This window comes from Polistes canadensis, unplaced genomic scaffold, assembly GCF_001313835.1.
Source record: "Polistes canadensis isolate GaletaPanama2010 unplaced genomic scaffold, ASM131383v1 scaffold_342, whole genome shotgun sequence".
Taxonomy (NCBI): Eukaryota; Metazoa; Arthropoda; class Insecta; order Hymenoptera; family Vespidae; genus Polistes; species Polistes canadensis.
Genome location: NW_014569889.1, coordinates 3,882 through 31,692, shown reverse-complemented (window position 1 = coordinate 31,692; position 27,811 = coordinate 3,882). Strand labels below are relative to the sequence as shown.

Sequence of the window (27,811 nt, the reverse complement as noted above, 5' to 3'; positions counted from 1 at the left end):
CACTATGGTTATTGATAAATTCGTTTGAAAAATGATTTGGCACGGAAGGTGGATAAAATTTATAACAGGATCACTTTTTTAAAGTGATAAAAAAAAAAAAGTAGCGATCAAAAAAAAAGGATCGATTTTGTTGTTATTGTTGTTGCTGTTTTTCAATTGTAAAATGATCGACAGTTATAAATGACGATCTATATCTTTTAGACATTCGATTGGCTTTTATTCTAATATTGTTTCGGTAAAAAATCTGTTCGAATTTAATTTAAGAAGTGGATGGTTCAGGACTGGCATCGATGTAATCAATGTCGGAGGATGTCGTAGTACTTGCCCTTCGACTAAGTCTGGGGGAAGCACTGATTCGAGCTTTCACGTTCGAAACACTCAATCTGTTAACACTTTTCTGTCCTTCCTGTGTTTGTTGCTGCTGTTCTTGTCTCATCCTACAAATAAATAATTCCAAATTGTTCTTAAATTATTGTAACAATAAATTCATTTTCGATTCTTCATTTAGCAAATTGCATTATCTCTAATATAAGTAAAATATTTAGAATCCTTTAACATATATTCACACAATCCGGAAATTAATTGGATAATACAAACTTCAATAAAGTTTCGACATAAACGAGATTTATTTCTTATATCATTTTCTTCAGCACTTTGTGTGCAATGTGCACTTTTCTTCGAATGTCAAGATCGTAAACATTTTTTATGGTGTTTTTTTTATTAGAACAGATTGTAAAAACTTTTTATTATGACATTATATGACCGGAATAAGGATTTTCTAGAAACTATTGGATTTTTCGAATAATTCGGTTAAATATGAAACCATCAATACCTTGGCGTCTGTTCGGCACCCATCATGGCAGTGTTCAGTTCCTCTTCCCATTGTTTCTCTTTTCGTTCTCTCTCTAATCTCTCCATTTCCCTTTCACGATTGTATACGCGATATTCTGGGATAAAGGCCAATCTTCTCAGATCCATACCGTTACCCTCTGCAGATTTCAAAGCATCGTCTCCTGTCAATTCGGCTCTGATCGATCTAAAAGTTATAAGAGAATCAATTTTGTCAATCATCTTTTTTTGTAGACAAAATATTTTAATTATAGAGCAAATATTAAAAACAACAAATGTTTATGTTATAAACATTTTCAATATTTCAATGTCTAGAAACTGTGAACTGAACACATTGTTCATCAGAATGACAAAGATATTCTTTGAAGTATCGGATAATACTTCAAATATTTTATCGGATAACTACTCTTTTGTGATGTAAATGAACGAGTTGAAAAATAAATGATATATACCTTTGTTTGGTCAAACGTTTTTTCTTTTTGTGTAACGGTTTAGTCTCGATGATCATTTCCTCGAGTTCGAAAGTAGGATCGCAATTGAGATGATCCTTTGGTGGCGCAAAGGGTGGCTTTATCTGTTTGTTCAACACTTTATCAAAATCCAAACTTCTTATCACTTCAATCTGCTTGAGTTCCCTTAAAGTCGAGACCCTAGCACCTGGTGCTAGTGTTAACAATCTATCTAAGAGGTCGCATATTGCTGTACTCCAGTTGGATGGTGTTTCCCTTTCTTCCTAAAACGATCACGACGACGACAAGTTTGTTAAAACTAAAACGATACGAAACAATAAAAACAACAACAAAAAGAAAATAATTGAACTAAAAATAATTCATTCCTCCAATAAATCGATACTTTACTTATAATGAGAAAAATAATTATAATTGTACGAACAAATTCGTATTTCAATTTATGTTAATAATTGATGAGAAGTTAAATATGACTGACACGATTGAAATTACACGTTATAAATCGAGGATTATATTTAAGTACCTGTAAAATCCTTAATGCTTCTCTATAAGATGTTGTCGAGTGAAGGGAATAAGGACGTTCACCGGCCAAAGTTTCCCAAGCGAGAATTCCTAAACTCCACCAATCAACGGTGAATCCGTAACCAAGGACACCATATTCTTCGCACGAGCACATGTAAATCTCGGGTGCTGGTGTAAATTCATATTGAAAGAAAAAGAAATGGTATAATTTTTAGTATAAAAAATATTAACCAAAACTTTTCGAAGAAATTGCAAAGATGCACAATTTACAGCATTGCATTCTCTGACATTTCCTGAACTTTACTTGCTAAATTTATAATTCGATATGGTATTCTACGTTTAAACAAAAGAGTGTACTTTAATTTAACATAAGTTTCATTAAAATCTATTCACTTTTAGTATAAAAAATATTTACCAAAACTTTTCAAAGAATTTGCAAAGATGCACAATTTACAGCATTGCAATCTCTGATATTATATATATATATTTTTTTTTTTATTTTATGTTTCATACACACATACCTATATAAGGTTTCGTGCCTGACATCGAAGTTGCCAATTGACCATCCTCCAGTTCAGTGGCAATGTTAAAGTCCGTTACACGTGCATGACCTTTTTGAAAAAGTAACCAAGTTTAAAAGAAGCTTTTCGAATCGAACTTTCTCTCGTTCTGTGATAAAGTTTGTAATAAAAGAAAAAATAATATTATTTAAACTTCATTAAAAATCTTTTAAAAAAGGAACGAGATATTATTTTAATAATCCTATTATAAAACCTTTCAATATTTTCCCTTTCTTTTTCGTTGTTTCTTTTTTAACATTACTTTCCTCTCTTTTTTTCGCTTCCACCCACTGACACACTTCACTTCCCTTTTCTTTTTTTTTCTTTTTTCTTCACCTCATTCCACTGTCGTTATACTTTTGAAAATACTGGAGGACATTAAAAACGGTTTTCAACTTTCTTTTAATTACTTACAACTCGAAAAAGATTGTACAACACCTTTGACCCCGTTAGTTAAATACGTAATCATCGGCTTAACACATTGCTGTAAATTATAAGGAAATCATTTTTTCTTTGGATCCTTTTTTATTTATGCTCTTATTTTGAACATTTTAATTTTACAAATAAATCAGTGACATATATAGGACTACGACGACAAAGAAATTCGATGAAAGGGAATGAATCTTTTTATCGGAAAATGAAATCCTTACGATTTCTAAACGTTTTATCCTTTTTCGAAGTAAAGTGGATGAAGATAGTAGATCCTACGCTACTTCTAACAGTGCTCTCTCTCTCTCTCTCTCAGTGTAATTGTACTTTTACAAAGTCTCGATAATATATATCGAGATTTAAGTTATCCGTTTGGGAGACTTCGTAGACAAATCCTTCTAAAGATTTTAGATCCTTTCATCTCTTTTCAACTACTTTTCTTTCGAATAACTTCAAGCGTTTCATTTTTCAAAGGATATACGATTCAATGTGTTTGTATTTTATTACTGAAATTATACTCTTCGAAAAAAAAAAAAAAATGAAAAGGAAAGAAAAAAAAGATTTCCCGAATGGTAAATATTTGTATTCGAATATATTAAATCCCACTCCTCCTACTCCTCCTCCTCCCTTTTCTTTTTATAAATAATTCATATTTAAATTAACGTATGAAATGAATTTTTTATACTCGTTTGCAGAAAATTCAATTAAAATGCAATTTTTTTATTTAAATACCCCCCTTCTTCTTTCTACTTTTATTACAAATTTTATGTTTACATTTTATTTTAAAGAACGAAAACCTCCTCCTCCGATTGTTTTATATTTAAAAAAGAAAAAGAAGCAAAACAGCATCGAAAGTTTTGAGATAATAAAAATAGAAAAGCTTGTGAAATGCTACGTTAAAAGATAGATATAAAAATAAAGATAAAGAAAGAGAGAGAGAGAGAGAGAGGAAATGAAGGAATGCGAAAGTGAAACAGACCTTAAATGACGACGACATAGTGCACAAGTCTAATTGTAAATTATGCAGACGCAATCTCAAAATTCAAACAGCCAAGAGGGGAAATTACTGTAGGAAGTTTGGGGTAGGTAACTAGCTGCTACCTGTGTATGAGATATGTAAATGTAGTTCATAGTCTCTCTCTCTCTCTCTCTCTTTGAATTAGGGGTTGAAACACTTCCTAAAATAACTGTTACATATTATTTCATATCGATTCTAACTCTCTAATTTAGGAAACAATTGCTGTGACTCATTTTTAATTAATTAAACTTACTAAAAACTCACTGTTGGGTATATATAAATAATAATAAATTTATTTGTAAGTTAGGAGCTTTATTAAATTCATTAATCGATCACAAGAGTCTTATTTAACTCATTTCTAATTTAGAGAGGTCTGCTATATTCGCCATTGTTTTATATATATAGATTCTGAATTAGATTCAGGAGAAAGTTCTAATTCAATTCTAATTCATGTGACCTACTAGAATTCACTATTAGTTCAGGATTTTGATGTTATATTGTTTCAAATTGTTCTATCAGAGATTTATTTTTGATTAAATTGAAAATAATTAGACTCATCGCTCTGTCAGGAATTTTATTCAACTATTTTCTATTGAATTTATTTTTTGTAAAAGTTTTTATATTCATCATTTTCTATAGTTAAATAATAAACCACGGTTAAATCGTTTAGATTCTAGAATATGTTTTGACGTTAAATATTCGAAGAATTTTTCTTCCCCCCTTTCGCTTGAGAATTTTCACATAAGAGGTAGAGTAATACGTGTAGGTGAATATATTGAAAAATATAATGTCACCATATACGTGGAATATTCAAGCAGAGACATTTACCAAGCGACGAATTAACGAACCTAAACTCCATGAATATGTTGATTCAAAATTATCGTTCTCGCTTTAATTTGACTATCATGAAATATGCACGTATCCTTCTTCTTCTTCTAATTATTATTATTATTATTATAGTTATCATCGCGTAATATCATCGTCGTCGTTGTCGTCGTCGTGGTTAACCCTTTAAATATCTTTTATGCACAATTACGATCAATAATTTCCTTCGATTACACTAAACATGATTTAGTGAAAATTCATAACTGAAAACGTATACAGATTCTATCGATCGAATCTGTATATATGCACGTGTTATAGATTGTAGCTTGATAGTAAACTTTCATAATAGTACCACGTAATACAATATACGTATTAAAGTACCACAATTGTTGACAAGAAAACTTTGAATTAACGTTGATTTGAATTCACATTATTTCTTTGGTCGTTGCTTTATTTATCGAATTAATATCTTTTTTTTCTTATTCTTCTTCTTCTTTTCATTTTTATTATACTCGGTAAACGTTTTGTCCGTACGTTTTGTTCTTCTTTTATCTTATGAAATATTATTCGCAGAATAAATGTCGGCTAATATTTTCTTTTTTTAAACATTGTTTAAAAATATCTTAACCTCGCGCGCAATTTGCCATTTTCGTATATAAAATTATTGCTTGCAGGTAACCACTTTCTTCCTTTCTCTTTTTTTTGAATGCGGTGGTTTCTAAAATAAATATTATAAAAGTATATAAATACGAATGACTAAAAAGAGAACGTAGAGAATCGAATGAATTACATATTAAACTTTGACGAAGTATTTTTAACATGCATTACCTTTGACCCTTTTGATTTTATACTCAAAATAGTTTACACTCGTAACTATCTTTTATCCATCTATAAACTATTTAAAATTTCCTTTTCATATTAATATAACATTATATAATTACAATTATAAGAAGAAGAAGAAGAAGAAGAAGAAGAAGCTAGAACACTTAACAAGAGAAAATTTCAACTTTCACGTTAATTCCTAGTCAAAGTCTATTTCAACTACTTACGTACTATCTAATGGAAGTTTCATGGAACATATTGTCTCTAGGATGTTACACACGAACTAGAACAAACACCTTCGAGCTATGTTTCCTCCCCTAGTTAACCCTCACGCAAAGAAACTATTTGCATTTTCGATCTACGTTCACGTTATTATCCCTATCTAATTTTATTTATATTTTATTTATGAAATGTCGTAAATCGTTAACGTTCAAAATGTATTTACACCAATAATGATTAATAAGTTAAAAAAATTAATTTCGTAATTCATATTATATGTATAACAATTATTCGTATCATCAAATAAATCATCATTAGTCACGTAGAATTACTAATTCCCTCTAAATTATTAATTTAAAGCAACGTGGGAGTCATTATTTAAATTTATATTTTAGAAAATTTTAAATTAATAATTTGTTGTCTCGTAAAAATTTTAATATTTTTAACTGCAAATGCACTGCACATGCAACTGCAACTGCACATAAAACTGCAACTGCACATACAACAGCAACTGCACATGCAACTGCACATGCAACTGCAACTGCACATGCAACTGCAACTGTAACTGCACCTGCACATGCAACTGCAACTGCACATGCAACTGTATTTTTTTTTTATTATTTATTTTTTTAATTTTTTAACTGCAACTGCAACTGCAACTATTTTCTAATGTATATTTTCATATTGAATGATTACTGTTGAAGCATTACTGTTTTCTTATAACATAATAAAAATGAATTAAAATTATGTCTAGAGAAAAAATAAATTCCACTTTTTTAGAATATCCTTTTCAGTATATCTTGAATTAATTTAATGTGTAGATATAAAATTCTTCTTTTTTAAATATGTATTCACAATTTGATACACAAATAAATTTATACGAGACAACAAATCTGTAATTAAAAATTTTCTAAAATACATAATCTAATAGGAAAAATTAGCACCATTCGATTCAGCTTCATCGAATTATCATTATACAAAAAATTTCCACCTTTATCTGAAACAATGGGGAAGTTTGTCTCTTTTTAACTGGCCTATTATGTGTACGTATATACTAACATCAAACTCGAGGAAGTGAACAAACATCGAATCTGTCAGCTGCACTCCGAAGGATCGCAAATATCCATGCATGTTATTTTCTTCTTTGTTGTAAAGAATTTCACAGATGTTTCATTCTCTCTCTTTCATTAAATATTTTTATTTCGAATTTTTAACAAAAAACTAATGGGGAAATAATTTTACGAATAATCCAGAATATAACACGTTCCTAGGATTTAATTATAAATCCTATGAATAATAAATTCGAAGAAAATACGGATGGGATCGAATTAATGTCAACACAGCTGTCAGTCAAATTTTCTGAAATAACCCTGCAGGTGTTGTCAAAATCTTCGTTGTACAGCTGACGAATAATTCCTCGAATTAATTCATCTAACACGTGTGTGCTAAGTTAGATAAGTATAAATTTCAAATAATTGTTCCATTTATTATATTAATTATTGATATTACAAAGTACGTATACGAATATATTTGATGTATTCATTATAATTTCGATTAACAATTAATCTTTTCTACGTGAAATGCCAATTACCAAATACACGTAAGAATTGTCTCTTCAAATTTATTATATTTAATAATTTTGTATATATTTAATAACTTAAAAGAGAGAGAGAGAGAGATATATATATATATAAATCTTAATTCGTTTGACGGATCGTTAAAAAATGTAAAACGAATAAGAAGTAGAAGAAGAAGAAAAAAATAAAGGAAGGAAGGAATAAAGAGAAGAAAGAATTTTAGAATATAGGCAGAAAAAAAGTTAAAAATTTTCCAAACGAATTTAAATTAAACATGGTTGCGCTGCCGTTCTTCTGCTACTGCCTACCATCTTGCTTTTGAAATGTTCAAAGAGACTTCTGTGATTTATAACTAATGAAATGACAAACTAAAAGAGGAGAACAACGTAATATGTAACAAAGGAAATCTCCATTATTCTTGTAATGAGAGAGGTAAGGTAGTAAGAATCAGGGGGATGAGGTTAAGGAAAGAAAATGGCTGTGTATATGCCGTTGTTACTATATATAAAATAATAAAGATACTCTCTCTCTCTCTCTCTCAAGAAGAATAGAAAATATTTTGCTTTCATATTCGCAAGAACAATTTTTTGTTCTCCTTGATTATAGAAAAGCCTCATAGTCGTCGTCCTCGTTATAGTCTTGAAATAACTCGTTTACTTTTTTATTAGAAATGTTCGAGCATCTTTCTTTTAATCGAGAATATATACTTTTTATTACTTTGTTATTTATAGAGCAATAGAAATTGAATTGTAGACGAGTCTACGAATCTGTATGTATACATGCTGTATCAAAAGTAACTATTAACAAGAAAGTAATAAATATATTGTAATTATAAACAATAATTAATATTTTGGGGTTTGTTTTCATAAAATTATAATATTTTAGGATTTGTGTTTAATTCAATATATATAAAATATTAACGATACTCCAGTTGCAGTGTTGTTAATACAAAAAAAGAATATATACTTACTACAATCGTTTTACTTTAAATATATTTTACGAACAAACATTTTGTTATTTTTTAATAAAACAACTTTTGGTACACTCTGTATATAAAATGCATGTGCACGAGTATATATATACATCGACGGGTTTAATGTAACATGGAATCTCGCGTAAACAGACTGGGACCAGTTACGTTAAAGAGAATGAGCGAGTAAGTGAGATAGATTGATAGATGATGAGATAGATAGATAGATAGATAGATAGATAGATAGATAGAAATTCTGGTTGGAAATTCACAACGCGATAAGTTGTTACAGTCAGCGGTAAAGTAATTTTCCAATTTCGTGCATAGTTCGACAATCAAATTACAGTTCTCATGATACTCGATTAGTACGCTTGTTTGCCATAACGTAGCCCCACCGAAAACGTAAAGCGTTATTTGTTGTTCATTCTCTCATTCGATAGAAAACAATTTCTCTTTTAAATCGATACGAAAAATTCTACCTCTAATATTAAATACATTATTTTTTTCTTTGTGATTATATAATGTAATATATAATCTTCTGTAATATAAGTAAAGTGCATTAGAAGATTAAAATAATTGTTAATTAATCAATGAAAGTGTCTATTGTTGTTTAAAAGCATGAAGTATATGATCTATGTACTCTGTCCTCTTTGAAATCCATCGTTGAAATGAAACATTGTCCTCTATCAAATTACTTTTATTAATTATTGTTTATTATTATTAATTAAGTATTGATAAATAGAATTTTCTTTATTTGGAAAGTGTCATATAAACAATATTTAATAAAAGAAATTTTATACAAAACAATTTGCCAGTCTGAAGGTGAATTTTGAGGAGTATACATATACTCAGTGCTTCTAAATTGCAATACACATTTTTTTCGATTAATTAACAATTATTTTATTATTTTAATACACTCTATTTATATTTCAGATTTTATTTAAATAAATATATGTACTGGTTTAAGTATTATATATTTATTAACATACTTGGAATTTAAAATAATTTCAATAGACATTTTCTTCGATTAATTAACAATCAATTAAGGTATATTGCATACTCTATTAATATTGAAGATTGTTTAAACTAATATATAGTATTTACTTTGGCGTTCCTTGCCAGTCATGACTTTGAATTAAAAATGATCATCTAATGAAATATTTCATCGAATTTTTGCTTGTATTTATATTAATCCATTAAAAAAAATACCCAAGTAATTATGTTCAATTTGTTTCTAAAAAGAAATTGTTCGAACACTTTATTTTGGATAATCGAAATTTTTTTTGAAAATTTTCAATAATAATTATTTCTTTTTAAATGAAATTTTCAAATTGATAAGTGTAAAGCGTGTTTAGTTTAAATTAAAGTGATAACAGATGTATCTAAAATATTGGAATAACTTACCCTCCTCGTCTAACAGGATATTATCTGGTTTGATGTCTCTGTGAACGATTTTGTGATTTTGGAGATAGTCGAGAGCGAGTGCAATTTCTACGACAAAGAGAACGATACTTTCCTCGGTGAATTCAACCTTTTGTTGTATATGATAACGCAGATCACCACCCAATAGTAAATCTGATACCATAAATAAGTCTTCTTCGTCTGTAACAATATAAAAAGATATTATTAAGAATAAAATAATTATCAATGTTTCCAATCAATTTTACCAATGTTGTCAACCTATTTTAGAATTATTAAAATTATTAAATATATTTATTTAAATATATATTAAAATGCGGAAAAATATTGTATCGTTAGATAATTATATTATAATTGTATTCCTACTAGAGTATTTTTTTGTTAACTAAGTAATATGATAAAATACAATTTTTGTTAATTATTATAAATATTAAAATATATTTCTGTGTATATAAAAGAATTTTTGAAATATTGTATTGTAAGAGAAAATTATTGATTATTTTATATTGACAAAGTGGGAGAGAGAGTACAAATACTTGTATAACTCCTAGTATATGTATGTATTTATCTGTACGTTTATCTAAAACGATAGCAAATATTCGTTAAAGAGTATTACCGGTGGCTTTCGAAGTCTCGTTTAATAACAATATTACGTCATAGTATAACACGTTGAACGTGTTCAACAATGAGTTCACGTTGCAAATAATCAAGATGAACGTTTAGAAAGGAGGATAACGAGCAACGGGATAGATTTTCTGAGTGCTTTGGACGATCACATTTATCTTCTTATTATTAGCTCTTTGAGTAATGACTTTTCTTATTTATGATTAGTATTATTGTGAACAAACTTTAATGAATTATCAATAATATTATTTTACAATAATTGCTTTTAACTTAATTTTTCCTTAAAGATTATTGTTTTATTTTTTATTATTTTATTAAATCTTTGTAAAAATCCGAGTACACCAGGTTGTATACTTTTTTGAGATTATTATAAGATTGCTACTGTTTGTTTTATCGAATATAGATTTGTTTTTTTTTTTTTCATTTTTTGAAGAACTAGGAACTACATTTTTAACATGCCAATGATGCGATAATAATTAGTTAAAATAATTCGACGTATTTTTTGTTTTCTTTTTGTATACGTAAAGTTTGAAATTAGAAGAGAGAGAAGAGGAGAATTGTTTGGAATAGAAGAGTTATTAATAAACTGTCGATTTATTTTCTCGAATAGTTGTTCCTTATTCTCCGCTTTGTTTTTTTCCCGAATTTTCCACGAAATTCTTTCCTTTCTTCCTACCAAAGTTTTGCTTTAAAAAGAAGAAAATTAAAAGGGGAAAAAAAAAAACATAAATAAATAAAGAAAAGAGAAATTAAGTAAGTGAGAGAGAATTGTTGAATGAAGCAAACTATAGAAAAATAGAAACTTCTCTCTTTCTCTTGGTAATAACTCGACTTTCAAGATTCAAGTTAAAATCGAGAAACGTTTTGCTGTTACCGTAACTATAATATTACCGTGAATTAAACGAGAAGTTCGAGAAGGTAGAGTCACGTTCAAGTCAATTGCTCCAAGTGCCAGGATGAATAATAAATAGTACAATTGATTATTGTATTTTCTATTATATTCAGATTTATCTTTTATTCTATTATATCACATTATATTATTTTCATTTAAGTAGAATATCAATTAACATAATAATTCATTTTGTCAAATTTTTCTTCGATTTAAACAACAAACAAACAAAATATTTAACAATGTATAATTTTTCATCGTCGATTCATCAAACTCGTTTGTTCATATTATTTTCTCTCGCATATTTTTTTTTACAGTTTAACAAATTTTTCGCATATTCTCAAACGAAAATATCCCCCGCCACCCCCTACCCCCGTTGACATTTATATTTTGTTATTCATTTTTTCCTATATGTATTATTCATTGAAAATAAATAAATTTACCTTGAAAACTGAACCAGAGATTGACCAAGCACGGATGTTCCAACTTTGAGAGAATTTCGACCTCTCTTGCGACGTTTTTCAATGCCCCTCTCTCCGCGCACTCCCCTTTGTGAACGTATTTCATCGCATACATATTGCCAATACGGTCTCTCTTTTGCACTATGCAAACCTGAACAACAGAAGAGAGAGAATTCATCCCCCTTTGTGTTATGCATTCACCCACAATTTGGCATCTAGCCAATAACAAATCGAATGTCTATAGTAAGCGTAAAAATTGAAGCGTTTAGTTAACACGACGTTTCTTTTTATTCTTTTTCTCGTTTTTCTTTTTTTTTCTTTTTTTCATTTGAAAATTTTCCTCAACGCGATTTCATCGACCTTTTTATTTCCTCCGCGAGCGTGGTTGGGGTGGTCTCGTTAAATATTTCATAAAAGATTAAATATTTTTTTCTTCTTTTTTGTTCTTTTTTTCTTAACGATAGAATTACAATTATTTTCATCGTTAATTTGATAATTATATGCAAATAAACGTATTTAATATTCTTACAATATAATAAATAATTATTGTGAAAAATAATTAGCAATAATTAATGATTCTTACCCGGGCGAATAAATTATAATGATAATGATAATAATAATAATAATAATAATATTACCAATATGGGGGATTTGAGTTATATAAAATTAGCATAATTAAATGCAAATGATATCGATGAATAAATAAATATTTTCATTTAATTCTACAATTAATAAAGAAATTGAATTATGTTTTTGTTTTTTGGGAATATTGTTTAGACGGATCTAATTACGATATTTAACGTTCTTCGAAATCTCGAACGGAAACGGAAATTTGATATACGCGAAAATCTCTAATATCCATCAACCAATCAGCAGCAACCCCCACCCCCACCTTTACGTTGTTATTTCCGTCGTTGGAACGATCATTATTAACGCACGTATTCGTATTTTAATTATTCGCGGTCACGTTAATACGATCCTAACTATGGTTCGATACATCTATCATAAAGGAAACAAGTAAAGTTGCTATAATTCGAATTATCGTCATCGAACATTATAGATCGATTAGGTTGAATCATGTTTTTTTTGGGTATTCGTAACACTAATCGCATTATGCCATAAGTATTACAAATGTATATGCATCAAATTATATTTGATGCAATTTATTATTTGGTAATAATCTTCTTCTATATATTCTTTGCATTATATTTATACAATAATAACAAAACAAAACTAGGCAATGAAAAAATATACTATAATAATAATAATAATCATATAATTTTAACATATTTATATAATTCTTAATAAGAAGATATCATAGGGAATTTGGACATGAAAAAAACTTATCAAAATTAAGTTCTACTTCTTTTTTTGATGTCCAAATTCTTTATGATACCTTCTTATTAAGAATTTTATTTTTTGGACGAGAGAAACAACTGATTAAATATTTATAGAATTTTTATATTATATTATTTGATATTATATATAAGTTTTGTTTTTTTTTCTTTTCGTCGTCGTGTCAATTAAAAATTAGATTTGATAAAATATTTGAACAACTTACCTTTCCAAAACTTCCTTTTCCTATGGCACGTAGAATTTCAAAGTGATCGAAGTTCACTGTAACAGATAAGTATATACTGTACAGGTTTATAAACGTATCGTAGATAAAATATTCGTCAAGAGTAAATATTAGATCACGATGAATAAGGAAAATTTTCTTCAACGATATATAGCTTATATATATGTATATATATTATTATTATATATCATTATATATACATATATAAGATTTTTCATGAATTTTAACATTGAATCTTTGAAATTCGTACGGTTTTCCACGAGCATTACAACTTTTCATGTTTAAGAAGTATGAGGATCTATTGAAAATTTTTAAACCATATTTAAATCAATGATCAATACCGCGAAGGGAATGTAATATCGAATAAAAGAAAATAGAAAATAAAAAAAGGAAGAAAGAAAAGAAAAGAAAAGAAAAGTAAGAAAAACCTTGGAATAATTTTTCCGACATCGATGACTTTAGTTCGGCCGATGTGGGAAAAGAGAAAAATAAAAAAACGAATGAAGAAATTCAAAAGAAAAACTTGAAAAGGATTTTTTTAATAAGAAATAACGTTTCGTCGGAATCAAAATTTCGATTGGGTTAAAAAGTGTTTGAGGATGTTAAAATACTGAAATAAAAATATTTCAATATTGCGCGTTGACATACAAATATTATCTCGCTCATGAATTTTCTACAATACGCGTTGATATATTATCTTTTTAATATAAACTTTTGACAATGAGAAACATATAATTGGGGCATATTATATTGCAAAAATTCGATAATTATTATTAACATTATTTCACATGAAATGTTTGTATATGAAATAAATCTTCAGATATACAAATACATATGTGCCCATAATTATGAAAATGGTCTAAGTCATATATCTCTTGTTTCGAGATATTTAAAGAATTACGTTTGAACACTAAAAATGAATTGTATATAACAAACACTATCTAACGGTTCATTTTTAACAATATCGTGAAAATTACATTGAATTATAATTTAGTTTAAAATAATGTGGTTTGAAATAATTGATAAACTTATTATTTTTTTTAAATTTTGACTTAGACCACTTTCATAATCATGGTCACATATGTAATATAATAAATCATTTGTTATTATAATTATAAATGTGTATATGACGAATTAATTGATAAAGTCAAGTGTTATAATTACCGACACATATACGTGTGAACTATACCTTCTTCTCCAGGAGTAGGTATGGTTCTATTTGATTGGTTGGCACCCATTTTGTTCTCCTTAATGACTCTCGAAACGTGACACGAGTGGTGGTGGGCCGTATAAACTGGAAATCCACTCGGAAGTCTCATACTTCCTCATTCTCCTGAGTGAATTCTTCATTGGATCTCGGCCAATGGATCTCGTGGTACATTGGATTGAGGTATGTATCGATGATGATCTTCCCCTTGTCATCGATCCCTTGCTTTCCTATAGGTTTCCCTAGTTTCTACGGATTTAACAACTCCTTCCACACTTCCTCTTTCACCCTGTTCTCTTCCTCCTGTTCCTATAGTTCTCGAAGATACCGATTGGGATGTTAATTAGGAACGTTCTTGTGCTAACGAGCATCAACATCGAAATTAGAGACGTTCTCGTGAAAATCGAATAACTGATGAGACCATTCTATATATATATATGTGTAGTTGTATAATCAATTTATTATTATTATTATTCATTTATTTATTTATTTTATTATTTCGCAAGAAATATTTAATAAGAATTTATTATTCATTTATTTATTTATTTTATTATTTCGAAAGATGTGTAAAATCAATCAAAATTTGTTTCATCAAAAATATAATCAATTACGTATATCAAAATATAGATTTTGTATTTTTTATGGCTCATACACCAGTCGAGCTTTCTTTTCTGGTTTTTTGTTTTTTTCGATTAAAACGTCTATCGATTTCTAAGGGGTTTATTGAAACAACGTGTCTCTTCTATGTGTGCTTATATTTTTGTGTATTTGTATCCAGTTAATGTAAGTAAATTCAATCCGTAAGACCAAAATTCGATTGTGATTTACCTGTCACTTTTTTTATTTCGATTTTCTCGGTATCGATTCTATTTTTTATTTTATTTTTATTTTCACCGTTTTCGACTTCGATTAAGGGAGACAACGATAACGATCCTAACGAACAGTTCGCGTATGGTTTTTCTTTTTTAAAAAAGAAGATAAAAAAAAACGAATAAAAGGAAAAGAAGCTAATTAATATAGTAAAACAAAATTGTTGAATGAATTACCAATTTTTTGTTCCTATCTTTATTACTTATAAAGAAGACATAAAAAGATATGTGTGTGTGTGTTTATGAGATAGGTCATGTGCAGAGAAGAGTTAATTAGCGCGTAGGTGAGAGTCAACTTCCGTAAGATTACACGAAGATAATAAGACGAAGGAAAAAATGGTTAGGAAGAAGCTCGTACCTTCTTTTCTCATCGGACTTAATTAAAAAAAAAAAAAAGAAAAAAAAATACCCATATTATTTCTAAGAAAACTGATGCTCCCGTAAGTGTATTAAACAGAGTCAAGTAACCTAATGTGTGTTAAGAAAAGAAAAAAAAGGGAAAAAAAGGGAAAAAAAAGGGAAAAAAAAGGGTGACACCGAAGAAGGAAGATCCTTGAAGTCCTTTGGACAGTTTCAAAGAATCGACCTTAATATTCTCGATTATATATATACACATATATTTTTTGTTTGTTTGTTGTTTACGAAAGAGACCTTTCGACAAAATTAATTCCCCCTCACCTTCCCACCCCACCCACAGCCCCACACCGCACCCCGTCCACCCTCTGTCCTACCCTTCTTTCTCTCTCCCCCTCCCCCCTTCCCTCCCCTGCCAACCACTTTTTTCTTTCTTCTCTCTCACTCATTCTCATTCGAGTTATTACTTTTTTTCTCAACGACTTCTCCCTTTCAAGTTATCGTCTAAACGAGGATGTCAGAAATTTCAATGCGAAGTTTGTTGAAAAGCAGCCGTGCCAGTTTTCCCTTCTCCTTTTGAAACTACTTCCCTTTTGTTGCAAAAAGAGAGAGAAAGAGAGAGAGAGAGAGAGAGAGAGAATGAATGAATGAATGAAAGGAATAAGAAGGAAGAAGGAAAGAAAGAAAAGCGCGCCACCTTTTTTTAAGAACGAAATCCTCAAGTTTTTAGAAGAAAGTCTAATAAACAATTAGTAGGATGGTGAAGAAAAAATTTTGATTAAATATTATATTTTTGATTCATTTAAACGTGAAAAAAAAAAACAAAAAATGATCTATCGTTAATAATACAATTGTAATTAAATTAAACTTCATTCGAATGTTTAACGATTAATATAAAATGTAACACGAGATATTTTTTCGTAAGAGGAGACTCGAATGAAACCAAAAAAAATATCGAATAATAAATAATAATAAAAAAAAAACCAGGAAAACTTTCGATCGCGCAATTATTAATAATAACGAGTTTGATCGACGACCATAGAAAAGTACAAACTTTATTGGCGTTTAATCGAAATAACGATCGATTGTAAAAAAGAAAAAAACTGCGGAAATTTTTGCCGCGGCACATTTCAAATCGGGAACCACAAAAATCAAATGAATTACTTATTCGTAAATGAATAAATCGATCAATCGAAATACATAATATGTAAACAACTTACTGTCAAATTCAATTAAATACACGCGCACACACACAACAAACAAACAAGAGTACAAATTTCTTTATAATATTTTCTACCCCTATACACACTGATATAAAACAAAATTTGCGAAATGTAACTAACACCATCAATCGGGTCCCGGTTCACGTGTTATTCCAATCACAAAAAAAATCTAACGCATACGGTGATATCGTTGATTTCTTTTTCACACGTTTCTTTGAGTACAATAAGAAGAAGAAGATAACAAAAAAAATAGTAAAAATGGAAATAGGAATAAATATATAAGAATGTTATCACGTTCGCGGTCGGTGTACGAATGTCCGCTCTCCGTTGTACGGTTCAATGTAACTCACTGTTGGAACGTCATCCTCCTACTATCGTGTAAGTTAAATCTTTCTCTCTCTCTCTTTCGTTCTCTCATACTGTTATTTCTCTCTTGCTTACTCACTTTTGATGAAGGATAGAGAATCGCGTCTGCGCGAAACTCCGCAAGTTTTAGCGCGCGTGCCATGTGTAGTCGGCGTCCCGACGCTTTCTAAAGCCAGAAACAAAACTTGTCTATCTATCTCTCTCTCTTTCTTTTTTTTTTCTATCTATCTCTATCTATCTTTTATACATATTTACATGATCGAGCAGATGGCAGTGGAACGACGATCGCGATGACGGAGAAGAACCGGCTGCTTGTTCTCTCGTCTTTCTCACTCACAAACCAAACCCACCTCTCTGTTTCTTTAAACTCATTTTCATTCAAATAGAAATATTCTAAAAGCTTTTTCAAAAAAGATATATATAGGGGAGCTCGTGATTTGAATTATTCAGTATTAAAGTTTTAGAAAATTTGTCAAATTGTATGGTGACGTGTGCGCGCGCGCGCGCGCACACGCGTGTATAGTATTTTATGGTCAATTTAATTCGTATTGGATGGATCGGAAAAAAATGTGTCGGAAAGTAAATCCTCGAGTGCAATTGATCGAATAAAATAAAATAGGAAAAAAGAAAAAAAAAAATACAAAACGAAAAATAAAATTATTAATCGATGATAAAATTGAATTAGTAAATAAAATGAATCGATCAATGACGACGCTTGTGTTCTAATTAATTCGATTTTTCTTGTATTTAAATAATAATGCGTTGAAGATAAAAAAAATCCTGCAAGTGCAATGAAGTTGACAAACAAGAAAATGGAAAAAGAAAAAGAAGAAGAAGAAATAAAATCTGTTTACGTGATCTATTTACGTGAAAATAAAACGAATTAGTAAATAAAATAAAATTACTAGCAAGTGTACGCTAGTGCTAAAGTAATAGTCAATGAAGTTAACAAAGTTTTCCCTAGAAAGTGTTCACTCGTTAATTCGCTAATTCATCGATCGATAATAAGAATCGTTTCCGGAGGGTAAATCCGAATGGAAATAGGATTGATAGTAGGTACTTGCCGCTTTACCGAACTAACGAAAATTCTAATGCAATTATAGGAGTTAGCTAAAGATAGATAGATAGATAGATAGAAAGACAGATAGAAAGATAGATATATATATATATATAAATAAATAGATAGAAAATTGAGGATAGGAAAGGTAGTAGAAGGGTGTGTATAACAAAATTTCCTATCGTTGCCACAGCTGATGCCATTTCCGCCTTGTCGCATACCAATCACGTTTCCTCCTTCTGATTTCCCTCCTCCCCATCCCCTTTCCCTGTTTCTCTCTTTTCAGTCCCCGCAATTCACTACTTCCCCTATCCCTCCTCCTCCACAACCCCTCGTTCATTCCTACCTTTGCACATTTTCTCTCCCCCGACGCACAACCGTTTCCCTTTTCATACCGTCCGTCGTGTCTTGCCATTATATGGAAAAGTGGCTCTCCTTTTTCACCTTTGAATAATCATTTATTTTATTATCCTATATACTCTACACCCACGTGGGGGTTTATAATATCAATTATATTTTTTTATATAATAAAAGAAAATATATTTGTAACGTCGAGTATATATCAATCGATAATTGTCAAATATTCGATTAAAGAATAAAATGATGATTAACTATAATCAAGATTACAAGATTTAGGATATATTTTATAATACATTTTTGTCTTTTAAACAGTCTATACTGTTGGCTGGGGGGAGGGGGCGAAGGAGTGAGGGTTGGGGTGATCAATAACGAAGTCGTGTGCATTCGCTTACGAGTATTCGCTTGAAATATAAATCGAATAAACCTCGTCGAGTAAAGATTACAAGAAAGAGATAGAAAGAAAGGAAGGAAGAAAGAAAGAAAGAGAAGGTTAAGTAGAGAGTTGAGAACCACTGTTCTTTCTCTTTCCTCTACCTGGGTAAGCTATGAGAGAACGGTAGAGTGTCCTCGTAAAACCAAGCGAGAAAGCCGATCGCATTGAGTTGAAGGGGATAGACGATGAACAACAACAGCAGCCTAGAGTTAGACAGTCGTCTACTGTGGCCCGTATAAAGAAGGACACCCGATATATATATAGGAAACCCATAGAAAGGAAAGGATGGCATTGTATTCCTAGTCGTTGTGTCGTTGTCGTCCTAATAATCACCATACGTTTTTTTTGTGCAATAGTTATTGCTGTTGGTTGGTTGGTTGGTTGGTTGGTTGGTTATTGTGACGGTTGTGTCGAGGCCGTTTCCAGGTGGCATATAGGTAAAAAGGGGTGGGGTGGGGTGGGGGCAGGTACGAGTATGTGGCCCGTTTAAATAAGGACACCCGATACGTAGAGAACCCATAGAGAGGGAGATAGAAAGAAGAAGAAGAAGGCATTATACTGTTGGTCGCGTTGTGTCGTCATCATCGTAGTCCCCTTTGGTGTTGCTGTCGTTGTCGCTGGTGTTGTCCAAGCGGTGTTGGGGCCGTTTCCAAGTGCCACCGAAGAGGGCACACTTATGTGTTAGTCGGTGTTCGTCGCGAGCCAGAAACCATCGTCGTCGTCATCGTAGTAGTAGTAGTACTCTCTCTCTCTCTCTCTCTCTTTTACATAAAACGTGTGCGTGGTAATTGAACCTTTACGTCAACGTCTTCTGTCTCATAGATTTTTCTGTTCGTACGATGACTCAAGAATAAGAAGAAGAAGAAAAATAAAGGAAATAAGGTCTCTTTCTTGGAGAGGACAAATGCCCGGTGTTGAAGTTTCCTTCAACCTTTCTTTCTTACATTGGGAAAGAGAAAGAGAGAGAGAGATAAAGATAATCAGAGAGTTGGTTTTTCTTAAAAAAAGGAAAGAGAAAGACGACGCATCGAGAACTGCAGTGCGGCGCGGGGATAACCACATATACCCTTTCTCTCTTTCATTTCACTCCCTTCTAGTCGACGAGGACGACTCACAGTCGCCGAAGTAGTCGCTTTCGGAGCAGTACTACCACCACCACCACCACCACCACCCCACCATCACCACCACTACCACAACCAACTACTACACTACTACACTACTCTCTCTCAATCTTTCTATCTCTTCCTTTTCCTTTATATTATCATGTTTTTGTAAAGCCTAATTCTAAGGAACAAATATAAAGGAAGAACTCCAGGAAGAGGAGGGGGAAATAGAAAAATTTCTGAACACATTCTTCATGGTACGAATGTTAGGAAGAGGAGGAGGAGGAGGACGCTGTTAGGTTCGACGAGTAAAGTGCACCGCGTGTGTGGGTCGGCTGGACGAAAGGAAATCGGGAGAAAGGGAGTGGGGGAAAAGGAGGAGAAGAGTGTATGTGTGAGAAAGAGAGAGAGAGAAAGAGATGAGCACGTTCTCCTCGTACAGTCGCACGAACGAAAGTCAAATGTGTTCGAGACATTGCCGGCACAGTGTTGTCACATACGATATGTAAAGTTTAACGCGATTTCAACCTTAAATCGTTGTGTGCGTATGTGTGTATGTATGTGTGAGCGGGGGGGGCATGCACGGGTGCGTGTACCACGTAAGTGTTGTTAGTGTGGGTGGGTGTTGCTACTGCAATTGCTGTTGCTGCTATTAAAGCAGCATATCCATCAACATTTGGTCGATTTATATGTCTAACACCCCTCCAGACTTTTGTTTCCCCCAGATAGAAACTAGACCGAAGCGCAAATCTAAGTAAGTATTATTGTATATTTGTATAATATTTTTTCTGTTTTTTTTTTCTGCTTCTTCTTTTCTTTTTTTTTTTTGGTCAACACAAATTATATTACGAAATAATCATTTTTTTTGTCCTTATTTTTTTCGTAACGTTGTTTAAGTATATAATTTCATAGAGATAACGCGATAGATAAAAATTCGTAAATTTTCGATCCGTACAATTCGTTTTGTTTGTTATTATTTTTTTGCTCTTACTTGTTATTTTTTTCTTTGTCGATGCACAAACGTCGAAAATATTTATTTTATATACCTGTAATGTCGTGTAATTAGGATTACGTTCGTTTATTTAAATTTGTATTAGATTGGTTGGAAAAAATAAAATAACTTTGTGAATTGATTTATTCGATTAAATGTTGTTTCTCGTTGTATGTAGAATAATTTTCTTCTATTCTCTTTTTCCTTTCTTCTTCCTTTTTTAAACCGGCACGAACCTTTTTATAAGAAATCGTTGTGTTATGCACTATTATGCACCACTATTAAATTTTCTGAAAAAGTTCTTATTGAATGTTTGGAGAATAATTGTATTATGTGTTTAATATATTCATTCTCACGAATTTTCCAAATTTATTCTTCGACACATGACTTTTTCTGATTTTCATGATAAATAGTATACTCATTTATTTCTGTGTGTATATGTGTGTGTGTATTTGTATCGTGTAGGATGTGTTTATTATTGTACATCAAAGTGAGTGTACAGAAACATCAAAGTTTACGATAGTCGTGACAGAAAGATACGTGAAAATTACACGAAATCAAATCGTATTCGTATGTTTGTATTAATGTACATTTTTTTAAAACATTTAAATTTCGGCACTCGTATCGTTTTAAATCGATTTATCGAACTTTATCGTTCGATCGAAAGAAACAATGACATTATATGTAGTTCAAAATTCACATTTCTCGTAGAATTCGAATGATTGAATGAAAAAGATCGTTTTTTCTTCTTTTTTTTTTTTTTTTTTTTTTTTTTGTTATACTTGACCTCTGCGAATTAATTTTTTTTCCTTTCTTTGTGTCGTATCCTTCCTTCTTTTTGAAACATCATCACCATAAATTCGATACAAAAAGGGCAAAGGAAGCTTTTAACGGTGGAAGAAGACGAGGGATCTAATTTTTTGTTCCTTTTTTTTTCTTTTTCCTTTTCCATTATTTCTTCTATTATTGCTACTTTTAATTTTCATTTAATTTCATTCTATTTCATATTTTTTTCGTTCTATCCTTATCTTTATCTCTCTTTCTCTCTCTCTCTTTTGTTTTTCGATTCATCAGTTCGGGGAATTCTTGTCGGCAAATGTAAAATCGAAATTACAAAAATGTCATTCGAATTGAACGAGTAAGAGAAATGTAGTAGTACTCTCTCTCTTTCTCTCTCTCTCTCTATTTCCGTTCAAACGAAAACACGAATTTTTTCATGCTTTGATAAAAAAAAAAAGAATGAAAATAAAAAAGAAAAAGTTTTTCAGAGAGAAAGAAACTATTCGTATAATATTCGGTTGATTGGATTTAAAGTAACAAAAATAAAAAAGGAAGAACAATATAAAAAAAACCTTATCCTAAAAAAAGAATCGTAAATAAACTTTCTGATTTTTTTTTTTAATATCACCTTGTTTGAAATGAAAAAAGAATAGAATAATTAGATCGATCGTTTTTTGCAATAAATGTCATAATTTTAGATTTGAAAAATGTACATATATGTAATATAATAAAATAATCGAAGATTGGTGTGTAACGTTATCGGGTTATTAGATATCGGGATTGTAACGAATCCCATAGAGGTCTTTGGATTTCCTTTGTTCAGATCCTTATATACTGGGTGTCTTATTCTGGCATGGATGTGATAGGAAAAAAAAATTTGTTTAGAAAGTCTGTAAGCGTGTACTTTGCGTTGGTTGGTCATGAGTCACGTTTGCTTGTTAAAGATAGGAACGCAAATGCATACACATTTACAAATACACGCAGAGATGTACACACGTAGAGATTGTTCCGAAAGTTTCTTGCCTTTTTTTGGTTTCCTCTTTTTTTTTTCTTTTTTTTTCTCTTTTTTTTTTCTGAAATAATTTAACAATAAGATTCTCATTCTAATCAATTACATTTTCTTTCGAAGTTATTTTTCCATTTATTTCATTTGTTTATAAATATCTATTAAAATCATTCGCGGGAACGAACACATCAAATAATATTTTCTCCCCATTTCATATTTTCATTTACAGAATATAATTTCGCAATTAAACGGGGTGAAATATGAGACACCCTGTATAATAATAATAAATATATTCGAATATGCGAATCATCCTAAATGCCAGAATCCCCCTAACAATTATTTAATTATTCTTTTTATCTTATGACGAATAAGAACGTTTTTAATTAAAAACTTTTCACTTGTTGTTTTCCCATTAATTAAAAGAAACGAATTAAAGAAATGCTATTAAAAAGAATAACACGAGCCCTATTTCCATTTTCTTGTTGTTACAGTAAAACGAAATAATTCAACCAATTAATTTATATACATTGTTTCAATTATAAATACACGAAAAGTTAATATTTTTATTAATGAAAACAAAAGGTTACCTCAAAGAAATGTTAATAATTATTTATTTATTATTTGGGAAACCTTTTATTTGTTAATTACAAGAAATGCATTTCCAATTGTTTTCGAGAAAAATATCATCTTCTATGGATTTATTGATGGATAATTGATTTTATGCATTGCATTTTATGATTGAAAAATCACGTAGGATGTTAAGAATGTGGTAATGAAATAAATTCCGTTAACTATGACGATAGACATTTTATTGAACGCTAGCTATGGTATAGTGTTGAAAGGTGTGTCCTTTACTTGATCTGATTTTTCTTATTCCGAAGGGAACGAATAAGGGTGGGGTCATTTTATTTTTATCAAATATTCTTTTATACAACGTTTGATATTTATTACAAATTTACTTTGTCTTTTATTTTTTCTTTTTTTGTTTCTTTTATTTTTTAAATTAAATGCATAAAAAGTAATATCAAACATGCCTAATTTTCAAACGTATTTTTTTCTGGAGTACTTTAAAGAAAAAGAGAGAAAAAAAAAAGAACAAAAAATATTATTTACGAGAAAAATGCTATTCAAAGTTGTCCAGACTCGTAAAAGCGTCAACATTGTGAATGCAGGATGTAAAAATAAAAAAAAAAAACATAAAAAAAGAAAATTTCAGAATCGGTGGTCTTGATACGTTTAAAACGTGGAATAATCGAATTTACTTTCCGAGCGATGACATCTCTCTTTTATTCGTTTTTTCTTGCCCTCCTAGAAATATCAACATACATAAAAAAAAGAAGAGAAAAAAAAGAAAAAATGAAAAAAATAAAGAAAAAAAAAAAGAAAGAGAAAAGAATAAATTATTTACGATCCGAAATATATTTTTGAACAAATTTTGTTTAACCGGACAAAGAATATCTCGCTCACGTTGTTGCTGGTATATTCGCGACTGTTTCGTTCGTTCGCAAATATTGAGAGAGAGAGAGAGAGAGAGAAAGAGAATCGTTACGACAGGTGTTTAGGAAAAAAAAACAAAAAATAAAAAATAAAAAAGGATCTTTCTTGTAACTACGATAAATTAATCAGCGAGTGCGTAAATAATAAATCTGAACACTAACGCACAACCCCCATAAGAGAAAAAAAAAGAAAAAGAAAAGATTTTGAAAAGAAATCGTTGACTTTTATTTCAACAGAATGATTAAACCAATCACGGCTGCTATTGCAACTGGGGGGATGGAAGGTGGACCTGGGGGGACAGAAGGAAATGCAATTAACGGTGGAGCTAATACCGTTGGTCATTGTATATGTGTCGTTGGTAATCAACAAACGACACCAACATCACCACCACCACCATCACCACCATCAAGTAACACTCCTAACGTCATGATATATTACAAAAATACATGGTGGAGAAAAGTTGCGCCCTGTTTGGCATTTCTTGCTGCATTTTCGACCGCCATGGCTTTGCTTCTCGTTTGGAACGAAGCTGCCGAACTCAGGTACAATTCAATTCAATTCAATTCGCGTGTGGGTTAATCGTTAACACGTTGTTAATCGATTGTTTAACAATTATTAATTATTACTCCCTTCCCCCTCCTGCTTCAACTTCATTTCCAACACAAATGAATTAATTTGCTGTTAAACAGTTGTTTGATTTTTTTTTTCTTTTTTTTTGGGGTATTATTATTTTGTTTCTGCTAAACGAGAGATTAAATTTTATTGGATTTTTGTAATTGGATCGTTCGATGACACAAATGAATTAATTTGCTGTTAAACAGTTGTTTGATTTTTTTTTTCTTTTTTTTTGGGGTATTATTATTTTGTTCCTGCTAAACGAGAGATTAAATTGTATTGGATTTTTATAATTGGATCGTTCGATGTTACAGGAGACAAGCTTTCGATGCCAACATGACCAGGGATTACGTGCTTTATAGCGTTTCCATGGATAACCCGCAACTGATCGCTTACATACGCGAAGTTCATTTCAAACCAACTACTCATCAAGAACTCCTAAATGCTACTCAAACATCCGAAGAGAAATACGTAGCTAGTTCGATGCAAAACAAACGCGAGGGTGTCTACGTAGAATATATTAGTAGGGTGAGAATTAGTTGCGTTCAAATAATGATTTAACATTACAAACTTTCTTCATCTTCTTCTTCTTCTTCTTATTAGTCAAACTCAAACAATTATTATACTTTGCGTTATATCAAAATGAGATTTAACACTAGCATTATATTGGAGAACAAACAATACTATGTTTAATAATTAATTTAACATGGTTAAATATATTATATGAATTTTCTTTTCAATTGACAAATAAATTTTAATGAAAAATTGGATTTTCTTATTTTTTTTTTGTTTCTTTTTAGATAGGAGCAATGTCCGGTACAGCTTGGCTCGATTCGAAATTGAATTGGAATGGCGTCTTGATTCTTACGGATCCTAGAAGTTTTTTCGAGGCACAGAAAAGTAGTCGTAATACGAAAACTCGAGTTATTCATTCTTGTTTAAGTAACGACAAAGTCATCAAAGAAGTAAGATATTTTGTTTTATTTATTTAATTATAACGTATAATAAAAATGATTATTATATATTCGCGTATTGTGTGTATTGTTTCATTCAAAAAATTGATGTTTTAGTTTTAATTTCAAATCAATTTTGAATAACGAATACACAATTTATGTATTTTCAATGTATAAAATAATGAATCGATTGAATTGTTTTATATATATATATAATTTGTTTAAAATATATTTTAGATAACGTATCATCAAGAATCCGAGGTTCAAGTTACAAAATTAGGGGAAGGTCCGAACAGTCTGGTATCGTCTGACGAAAGTTTGCCAACGACCAGGTTAAAATGTTTCCCTCTGTATAGTATACTCTTGGCCTACAATGTTACAACTTTAGATTACTTGAGTCTCGACAGTCCAGATATTCAAGATGGCCAGGTAAACTTTAAATTAACAACAAGAGGGGAACTAAGTTGACAGGATACCGATTTTTACTAAATTTTGTCATCCTCAGAACTGTATGCACAACAAACAAACCTTGAAAAGTTTGATGTGCGTTCTTTTATACTAATTTGTTTTATTGGTTAATACCAGTTCGATTAAAACAAAAATTCGGTTTTCTATCAACTTGATAACAATAAATTCTCATTGTTAATTAGATCTTTTTAAAACAATGACATAATATTTCTCATTTCATTGACATTTACATTTACTTTGACTTTTATTTCTTCATGTGTGATTTTTATTTGACATTGTTTTTATCACGTACAGGTTCTAGATACAATACCATGGGAAACCATAAGAATATTAATTCTTTCTATACGTTGGAATACGCATTACAGTACGACGGAAACGGAAAATCTCATTGACAAATTAAACAGCAAGAGATACAAACTCGTCGGTACTACTGACACTGGGAAAAAAATCTTCATTTACAACGCCCTACTTAAAATTTAATTTTAATCATTCGAATTAAAATATAGACCAGGAGGGGGGAGGTGTGGTCGTATCGATCATTTAATAAACACACACACACATATTACAAATACACATTTTTCTGTGTAATTGTAATGTTGTGCAATTTTGACGATTAACTGATGTGATTATAACGAATTATATTCCTTATAAAATGATAAACATTGATTAATTCAATCATTCGTTACAAATTTTAAATCATTCACGCGAGTAAATTGTTGAATTAATTTTTTTTCCTTTTCGTTTTTTTTTTAGCAAATCTTTTAGTTTATCGTCATTGAATAATAAAACGCGCGTGCACCCATGTAAGAGAAAGAAGAAGAAGAAGAAGAAGAAAAGAAAAGAAAAGAAAAAATAGATTAATTTAGAAAAATACAATTTTCTATCGCAACGATTCATACAATATTCCGTTTGAATCACATTTTTTTCTTCTCTTCTCTTCTTTTTCACAAAGTCTCCGAAACTTATGGTATACGTATTATGGGTACTAAAAAGAACAAGAAGAAATAAAAAAAAAAATCAATGATCGATGATCGAACGTCGTAGGTCGTTCCAAATTTTTTTTTTTTTTTTACATTCCGAACGAAATATCAAAATTGGATGATTAACATTCTCTCATCTTTATTTTTCAATTATATCGAACACGAAAAGTATTTCTTCGCACAACCGATCATATACGATCATGATAATATAATTACGATTTAAAATGATACGTAATACCCTTTTTTTTTTTTTTTTTTTTTTTCCCTTTTTTTTTTTTTTTTTTTCTTTCGATTGGGGTTGGTTTTCCATTCTTTCATT

General features: G+C 30.4%; 2 protein-coding genes across 6 annotated transcripts; one reads left to right on the top strand and one right to left on the bottom strand.

The window, feature by feature from the left end:
* Positions 1-95: 95 nt before the first annotated feature.
* On the bottom strand, positions 96-17,259 carry LOC106791782 (serine/threonine-protein kinase 32A). 4 transcript variants are annotated; one of them, XM_014757699.1, is made up of 10 exons: positions 16,881-17,259; positions 14,420-14,797; positions 13,213-13,268; positions 11,634-11,802; positions 9,663-9,860; positions 2,360-2,449; positions 1,840-2,006; positions 1,302-1,582; positions 833-1,036; positions 96-437 (listed from the first exon to the last, which is right to left on the bottom strand). In XM_014757699.1, exons 2-10 carry the CDS (start codon positions 14,547-14,549, stop codon positions 260-262), a joined length of 1,473 nt encoding a protein of 490 aa, XP_014613185.1. In that variant the 5' UTR covers positions 14,550-14,797; positions 16,881-17,259; the 3' UTR covers positions 96-259. The 4 variants fall into 4 exon arrangements, with proteins under 4 accessions (XP_014613185.1, XP_014613186.1, XP_014613187.1 ...); XM_014757700.1 differs by having other exon boundaries at positions 14,420-14,754; positions 16,881-16,920; XM_014757701.1 differs by having other exon boundaries at positions 14,420-14,746; positions 16,881-16,918.
* A 769-nt stretch (positions 17,260-18,028) lies between these two features.
* LOC106791783 (protein Star) lies at positions 18,029-27,228 on the top strand. Of its 2 annotated transcripts, none has more exons than XM_014757704.1 (7): positions 18,029-18,178; positions 20,377-20,956; positions 24,713-25,018; positions 25,406-25,619; positions 25,892-26,056; positions 26,282-26,473; positions 26,807-27,228. In XM_014757704.1, the coding sequence occupies exons 2-7, from the start codon at positions 20,892-20,894 to the stop codon at positions 26,990-26,992; spliced, it is 1,128 nt and encodes a 375-aa protein (XP_014613190.1). In that variant the 5' UTR covers positions 18,029-18,178; positions 20,377-20,891; the 3' UTR covers positions 26,993-27,228. The 2 variants fall into 2 exon arrangements, with proteins under 2 accessions (XP_014613190.1, XP_014613189.1); XM_014757703.1 differs by lacking the exon at positions 18,029-18,178 and adding an exon at positions 19,137-20,224.
* Positions 27,229-27,811: the final 583 nt, after the last annotated feature.